General features: G+C 43.6%; 1 protein-coding gene across 2 annotated transcripts in view; it reads right to left on the reverse strand.

Annotated features, from left to right (window-relative positions):
• Nucleotides 1-7,633, reverse strand: part of PRDM4 (PR/SET domain 4) — a 28,299-nt gene extending 20,666 nt beyond the window's left edge. The window contains exons 1-4 of one of the 2 annotated variants that reach the window (XM_034934404.3): nucleotides 7,413-7,633; nucleotides 6,956-7,222; nucleotides 3,274-3,407; nucleotides 378-563 (exon numbers count right to left, since the gene is read on the reverse strand). In XM_034934404.3, coding sequence (XP_034790295.1) covers nucleotides 378-563; nucleotides 3,274-3,407; nucleotides 6,956-6,966 — 331 coding nt within the window. In that variant the 5' untranslated portion in view covers nucleotides 6,967-7,222; nucleotides 7,413-7,633. The remainder of the gene's footprint in view (nucleotides 1-377; nucleotides 564-3,273; nucleotides 3,408-6,955; nucleotides 7,223-7,412) is intronic. The other variant, XM_034934405.3, reaches the window with a different exon arrangement.
• Nucleotides 7,634-8,636: the final 1,003 nt, after the last annotated feature.

Raw genomic sequence — 8,636 nt, forward strand, 5'->3', positions numbered from 1 at the left:
AAGCAAATAATACTCCTATAACAGAATAAAAATTCAATGAACTTAAAAAACATGACACTATAACAAGACACTATAGTGCTTGACTGAAATTATAGCTGTAGAATTATAAACACCGAACGAAAGAGATACTGGAGGAGAAAGAAGAAAAATTATGTGCAATTAAGAAATTCAGCTTAGTCAAACTGTATTACTAATGTGTTATGTGCCACATTCTAAGAGGAAAAGTACATAAATATAAACAAAGATACTTTTCCTGCCTAGAGATTAATATCTAATAGTGACAAACAGAAAAAAGTGTTATTCATATCTTCAGGATAAAAGTTTAAAAGCTGGCGCCGTTCTTTTTCTCTAACATCTCAAGTAACTGTAACACTTACCAGGTAGAATGGTTCTGAAATAACTGCTCTCCAGGTGAGGGTAAGGTGGTGGAGGTAGGGTGTAGTTTCTTTCAGGTAACCCACACATCACCCCTCGATCCCCAATACCCATTGGTAGCATTAAAGACAGAGCAGAAGGCAGCGAGCTCAGGGAGGGACCCAGGTTTGGAATTGCCACTGGGAGGCCTACAAAACAAAATTTTTTTTCTCAGTTAAAAGAAAATAGGTAATTAAAAATTCTCACTACAACCACTTGCTAAACTCTTAGAAAGGTTTTTACATATGGGCAAAAATCTCACCTACTAGCCCTTTTCATCCTTAGATAATGTGCAAATATCCACAAATAAGCCTAAAGAAAGTAGTCTTAGTCCCAAAGATAGTTTTTAAGTTAGTTCTAAACCGGCAAGTTGATACTCCAATTGTCTGTATTGCGCTTAAATACAAAAATATTTAATTAATTAATTTATCGATTGATTTGAGACGGAGTCTTGCTTTGTTGCCCAGGCTGGAGTGCAGTGGTGTGATCTCAGCTCACCGCAATCTCGGCCTCCTGGGTTCAAGCAATTCTCCTACCTCAGCCTCCTGAGTAGCTGAGATTACAGGCACACACCAGCACACCCAGCTAATTTTTGTATTTTTGCTAGAGACAGGGTTTCACCATGTTGGCCAGGCTGGTCTCGAACTCCTGGCTTCAAGTGATCTGCCCACCTCAGCCTCCCAAAGTGCAGGGATTGCCACCATGCCCAGCCAAAATATTTAATTTAGAATTAAAAACCGAGTTTAAATACAAGAAAACAAATTATATAGAGAAAAAAACAATGGAAACATAAAACGTTCATAGGAGTAGTCCCTAGGTAGTGATAGTATGAAATTTTTTTGGTATTTTTAAACTTTATTGTATTTACCATTTTATATGGTGAGAATATTTCATTTCTACCTGGAAAATAACAGTTTAGTTAGATGTAAAACTGTACATGTACACCTTCATACAATCTTTTGTATATATGCTACACTTAGTGATTAATAAAAGCTTTAAACGTGAGATTATATCTACTTTGAGTTATACGTACTTGCAAAGTGAAGTGACTTTTACTGTGCTAAGTATCATAATAAATACCCACCAACTTGGTCAGTGCTGATTTGCATATTTTTGCCAGGGGCAATATTTTTTTTTTGAGACAAGGTTTTGCTATGTTGCCCAGGTTGGAGCGTAGTAGCATGACCATGGCTCAGGCAACCTGAGCTTTCCTGGCTCAAGTGGCCATCCCTTCTCAGCCTCCTATGTAGCTCCTACGTAGCTGGGACTACGGGTGTGTGCTACCATGCCCTGCTAATTTTTTTTTTTTTTCTTTGTAGAGATGGGGTCTCCTTATGTTACCTAGGCTGATCTTGAACTCCTGGGCTCAAGTGATCCTCCTGCCTTGGCCTCTCAAAATGCTGGGATTATAGGCGTGAGCCACTGTGCCTGGCTGGCAATATTTTTTAACAGGCTTTTCCACCTTAATAAGAGTGTCCACTAAAGGGAATGCCTACAAACAATCAAGTGGGTTAACCACTAATAATTTTTTAAGATTTCTTTTGTGCACACTTAAACAAATGTGAAGAGACCCTAGTTTCAATGAATCTTATTTAACTGCTGCATTTTATTAATTAATTCTCTTTAGAGAACTATTTAAACAATATATAGATTTATTTACACTAACTCCTACTTTGACAAAGAAAGTCCAATACATAACAATGTCATTGATCCTAAAGAACTGACAGCTTATCATTGTAATAATCAATAGAATATTTATTCCATTTATATTCTATTTCAATAGAATAAGAAAATGAAGCTAGGCAGAAAAAAGGTTTTAAAAGTACAGTGACGGCTGGCGCGGTGGCTCACGCCTAAAATCCCAGCACTTTGGGAGGCCGAGGAGGGCGGATCACCTGAGGGCAGGAGTTCGAGACCAGCCTGGCTAATATGGTGAAACCCCGTTTCTACTAAAAATACAAAAAATTAGTTGAGCGTGGTGGCGTGTGCCTGTAGTCTCAGCTACTCGGGATGCTGAGGCAGGAGAATTGCTTGAACCCGGGAGGCGGGCAGAGGTTGCAGTGAGCCGAGATCGTGCCATTGCACTCCACCTTGGTCAACAAGAGCGAAACTCCGTATCAAAAAAGAAAAAAAAGAAAATGAGCCAGGTGTAGGGGTGCATGCCTATAATCCTATCTACTCAGGAGGCTGAAGAAGGAGAATCACTTGAACCCGGGAGGCGGAGGTTGCAGTGAGCCGAGATCGTGCCCCTGCACTCCAGCCTGGATGACAGAGTGAGACTCCATTTCAAAAAAAAAGGATAGGAAGAATGAATTTTTCCTATACGATTTTGCTGTGTATGGAGGCTCATGAGGCGTTCCATGTAAAAGCCCCAGGTAAAAGTACCACACTTCTTTCCACATTAATTCTAGACCTGGTACACTTGCAGTTATTGCCATTTAATTTCAAACCTGGTGGAATATAAAGCCCAATTCCCCATGCTCTCTGGGAATAGTTATTAGAGTAATTTTAACTGATTCTCTTCTATTAACCCAGGGAACGGGTACTGAAGTGTGAACCAGATGAATGGGCAGCCCTAAATAAAATGCCAAGTTAATTACAGCTCTGGACAAAAAGCTACCAATTCAGAAGAGGACTATCAGAAAAAATTGCTACTACTATCCACTAGAATTCTAATACTCTACCTCTACAAAAACCTTATTTTCCATTACCTATCACATGTTGAACCACCATTCAGGCCTGCTTTCCTTCTCCCTTCTACCTTCTACCCTTAAAGGGGCTCTGATCTCTTCTAGACTCCATTTAGAATTGATAACAGAGTTAAGTGTTGAAATGCAGTAGGTCTCCCTTACCACTCACCTGGGGCAGGGATGGCACTGTGAGTGGGTGAGGCAGCCAATCCCAGGTGACTTCCTGAGACTGGCAAGGCATTGCTCACAGAGGATGAAGTCAGCTGCTCCATCCCCACTGGACTCAGGTTCATTTCATTCATCCTAGAAAAGAGCACACACAACTAGTTATGCAAAAATTTACTCCAATGACTCTGTATTAAGATACTGAAGAAACTGAAACAGTGGGGATGGGGAAATGGGACTTGGCCAACTATTAGTTCACTTTTACGCTCAACAATTCTCTTAGATAGCTAGTGCCATATTCTTTCTACTGATAAGAAAACTGAGATTGAGACATTAAAAACTCAATTCAATGTCACATAGCAGAAATAGGATTTGAATTCTGCCTTGTTCAAAACTCTAGGCACACCATCTAAAGCAAAGTTTGCAATTCTTAGAGCACAATGGCAATGACAGTTTTTTTTTTTAATCACTCAAGCTTCATCTTTTATAATATTTATTTTTCTCCAAATGGCTTATTATTTCAAACCAGTAGTGTTTTAGGCAGCGCATTTTAACCTACTCAAGTAAATTTTACTAATCATTTTTAATAGGAGTTAAAGATCCAGATTATCGATGATGTGAAAAGCATCGTATTTTCCCCATTTGGCAACAGTTTACTAAGATTCTGTATCAGTATATTAATGTCCTCCAAATATTGAGGGTCATTATGTAAGCTTTGCTACCACTTCACTTAAAATGACTTCAAATCCTCACACCAATACTGCAATGTAAGATAGATGAGGGAACTATGGCTCAGAGAGGCCATGTCATATGCCCCAAATCACATAGCTATTAAGTGAAAGATCACAGATCAAACTGCAAAACACTGCCAAAAAGTTTTTCATTGCACCAAACTTTTTTTTAACTGCACCAAACTTTTTTTTTAACTACAGACTATTTTTGGCAAGGTGAAGAACCTAGGAATCACCTTTTCTATGCAAACCATCTTGCACTGCCATTACAAATGTCTTTCGAATAAGAGTAATACTGATTTGAATAAAACAGCACTGAAGGCTGTTATCAAAAAGTATTAGTTCTTATATCATAATTTAGAGACTGCCATACTATAAACATTACAGAACCACTAGGCTAGCCAACAGGTTACCCAAAAGGGGCTCTCTAATGACCTCCAGTCCTTACACTGGGCTTCATAATAATGAATTATTCTCTGCGTATGGGAGGGGGTGAAGCAGAGAAGAGGAATCAAACGAGGTTACATATTCCTTAGCAGTGAAATCAAATCTAAATAGGTTTTTAATTCTGAAAAATGGCAATGCCATTTTATCAATCAACCTGAAAATAATAATAGCTAAAATTTATGGCTCCCTTACCATGTGCTATGTATTGGGCTAAGTGATTTATATGTAACTCTCTCTCTTAATCTTTTTTTTTGTTTGTTTTTGTTTTTGAGACAGGGTCTTGCTCAGTAGCTGCAAGCTGGAGTGCAGTGGCGTGATCACAGCTGACTGCTGCCTCTACCTCCTAGGCTCATGAGATCTTCCCACCTCAGCCCCCCAAGCAGCTGGGACCACAGGCAAGTGCCACCATGCCTGGCTAATTTGTTTTTATTTTGCAGAGATGGGGTCTCCCTATGTTGCCCAGGCTGGAGGTAGGTATTATTCTTAATCCCACTTTAAAGATGAGGAAACTTAAGATTCAATGATGCTAGGAAACTTAACCCAGAATCACATAACCAGTAAGGAGAGCTGGGATTTAAATTCAGAACTAATTTAAGAAACCAAAGCTCTTAACTATAGTAAGAAAAAGACAATTACAATAAAAGAACTATATTGCCTTTTACACAGTTGTAATACATTAGGGCCTATCTACTTATATTGTGGCATATATTTAAAGTTCCACATAGACCTGTTTCTTGCATTATTAGGTTTCACCCTTATCCCTGGCCATGGATCCCATAAAACTAAGCTCTAAGACATCAATAAAATGTAAAAGGCCAACCTAGTACCTTGCATAGAACAGACATTCTGAATTTTCTTTTTTTATCGGATGGAGCTATGCAAACTCATCACCCTTACCAGAAAGACAGCTAGAAGCACCTGGCAAATGAGGTATACCTTATGAAGAACAGCATGCTAATAACAGTTTTTAGTATGCTATAAAATAAAGCAGCCCAGGTGTGGTGATTTACACCTGTAATCCCACACTTTGGGAGGCCAAGGCAGAAGGATCGCTTGAGCCCAGGACTTGGAGACGTCCCTAGGCAACACAGTGAGACCCCTGTCTCTACTAAACATTTTTTTTAACTTAGCCAGGCATGGTGGTTCGTGCTTGTGGTTCCAACTACAGGGGAGGCTGAAGTGGGGAGGTCGGGGCTACAGTGAGCTCTGCCTGTACCTCTACACGCCAGCTGGGGTGACAGAGTGAGACTGTGTCTTAAAAACAAAAAAAAGCAAAAAATCCCTGTAGCCTAAAGAAAACATATCTACCTTAATTTTGAAAGTTGCTGGGCTTGAGTTGGTTTAAAACAGACTTTTCCCTAACTCTTTATAGCTACAACCATAATTAAAACACTACAATCACTACAGCTGTAACAGCCTACTTAACAAATTGGTTACAATATTTTTTTAAAAGTACAACTACAAGTCTGCACCTTCAACTCTCATTCTGAAAATTCCTGAATATTTATTTAATCTCAAGATAAAAATCAGCATGGTGTTTCTAGGTTGACTCCTAGGCCTTCTCAAACCAGTTCAAACCAGAGTTTAATGCGAGAGGCTCAGCAGATTTCTGCTTTGTTGTGAGTCACTAAAACGTGATGACCTCAGCAGCCATAAACCAAAGGTAATGAGTATCCCACAGAGAGAAGGCAGATGAAGGGAATGTACAATATGATCCTCATAAGACTTTCTCATTCTAAAATGCAGTTCTATTCTTATTTTCTTTCTCCTATGAGATTCTAAGAAGCAATCCCGGAAGAAGGCAAGAATCAAGATAGTAAGCTCTATCTTCCCTACTCATTTAGGGTAAAATAATTTCCTACACAGTTCTACAGTTTATGTGTGTGTTTCTAACTGACCTATGCAACCATCTGCCAGTTGCTGATTTTACACCTTTTTCTTCGCATAAAATATAATAAACTAACTGAAATGCAGCCACTTTGAAAAATGCAGTGGGGCTTCAATAATTTCAATGAATTTGTGCCTTATCTTCCTTATTCTAAACATACGGCCTTTGAAAGGGCCTTGAAAAAACAGCCAAATACAACAATTTCTGTGGCCTGCTTCTGTACTTAAACATCAGCATGAAGCTTGCAGAATTAGGAACTTAATTCCATCACTATCGTCCCTGCCATACCAGCAAAACTCAAGGTGAAGCATAATAAGATAACAATACACGTTGGAATCCGGAAAAATATATTAAACGCTCAAATAACTGAAAGACACAGGAAAAGGTGTCAACAAGCCAACAATAAATGTGTGGCTACTGGGAACAACTTTCCACATGTGGAGTAAATTAGGATGCATGAGATTACATTCCACCCAACACTAGTTTCTGGATTTGTTTCCTTTGCAAATCACACCTGTAACCTTCTCAATGGCACCAAAAACAACGGCACTGACCCTGGACACTCACTCGCCAGAGTTTCCAACGATGTCACCAGTGCTGAAGCCCACCTCCCTTCTCACCTGTGATGCATCGGCTTGGGGCCAAATGTCAGAGAAAGGAGCGCTCGGGTGGTGGGGAACAGGCATCAGGGTTTGCGTTCCAGGGTCACGTGCTACCGCATCTTGCTCACAACCGCTGCACCGACGCGGCCACTCGTCCCCGGGGTCGCCCGGGGCCGCCCAGCTTCTCCCGAGGGCCGGTGGCCGTGCACCCCGCCACGGGTTGGGGCATCTCGGGGAACACCTGGGGCCTTCCGTCCAGAAGCTTCGGGAAGGGGGCTGCCCAACCTGGGGGAGTGGGGACAAGAGCGGTCACCAAAACCACAACAAGGTCGCAGCCCCCATCCCAGCTACCCGAAAACCCCAGGCGCTGCCGACACCGCCACCCAAGGGCTGTGGATTAGCCCGCCCGCGGCCCGCAGGCCGGGCCGCCGCGCCCCGCCCCGCCCCGCTCCGGCCGGGCCCGCGCGCAGCCCACCTGCCAGCTGCGCTGGGGGCGCACGCGCCTGCCCCACTGCTTTGTTCCTCATCCGGGCAGAGTTCGCCTCGGGGCCCTGCCCGTCCGCTCGGCCCCCTCACCCCGGGGGCCGCTGCCCTAACGTTTCCCGTCCCGCCCGGCCCTTCGCGGCCCGCGGCCTCCTCTGGGCCGCACCCTCTGCGGCGCGTTTCCGGATCCTCAGCCACTCTCAGCGCCCGCCGCTCCGCCCCTCGTGTGTGCCCCCTCCCCGCCGCTGCCCGCAAGCGGCGCCCGCGCACCGCGTCGCCCTTCTCCCAGCCCAGGCCCCTCCGCGCGTGCGCACGGCAGAGGCACTGGCCGCGAGAGGCTCGGCCGGTAGTTCCGCGTCTCCATCCGGCCGGGTAGAATCGAGCGCCGAGCGATCGGCCCATGGTTGCTAGGCGACCAGGGCTGCTGTTCCTGCAGGGATTGAGTTTTGAATCCCCTAAATCCCGCAGACTCAGGATTTCGTCTTCATGACATTCCCCTACTAGAGAAGCATGGGTCCACACAAAGCCCCCAAAATTCGAAGTATGGGATTTGGCCCCGAGGGTTGCCTCTGCTGCCCAGGAGGCATTGGGATTCTATCCTGAATATTTTCGGCCGTCTGCTACACCTGAAGGCTGCCCAGTTTCCCTGCTTCCCGTCGTAAATGCTGGGGTTTGGGATTTTAAACAAATTTCCTTCCCCTTTTCTCTGCCCTCAGTTCTCTACTGCGCGCCAGGCACTGTGCCTAACGCTAGGAGTACCGAGATGGCTTTAAAGGAAGGTGGTCCCAAGCTCCTGAGCAGTAGACGTTGAAATTACACCACACTGCCTGGTGGCTCCCTTACACCAGCAGAACAGCAGACCCAGGAATTCTTCCTGTCATTCACAAAGCGTCTGTTGAATTACATCTCAAACCTAGGGATACAGAGCAAGGCACAAGCCCTGACCTTCACCTGCCTGCAGTCTAGTGGGAACTGATGAATTTTGAAAATTCAGTCTAATGTGAAAGGGTAGAGGCACATGCAACGTTTTGGACGAGAGCTGGGAGGGGTGTCAACCCCCATAATGTTTCCCTTCTTTTACTTCTCATGGGGGGAAAGCACATTCCAGATGAGAAAACTTCACTGAACATTGGCAGGCAGGTCACATTGGTTTTGCTCTCTGTTGAAAACAAATAGAAACCTAAATCAAGAAGGTCATCATCTCAACTGAGAGACA

The sequence above is a fragment of the Pan paniscus genome, chromosome 10 (assembly GCF_029289425.2).
Source record: "Pan paniscus chromosome 10, NHGRI_mPanPan1-v2.0_pri, whole genome shotgun sequence".
Classification (NCBI taxonomy): Eukaryota; Metazoa; Chordata; class Mammalia; order Primates; family Hominidae; genus Pan; species Pan paniscus.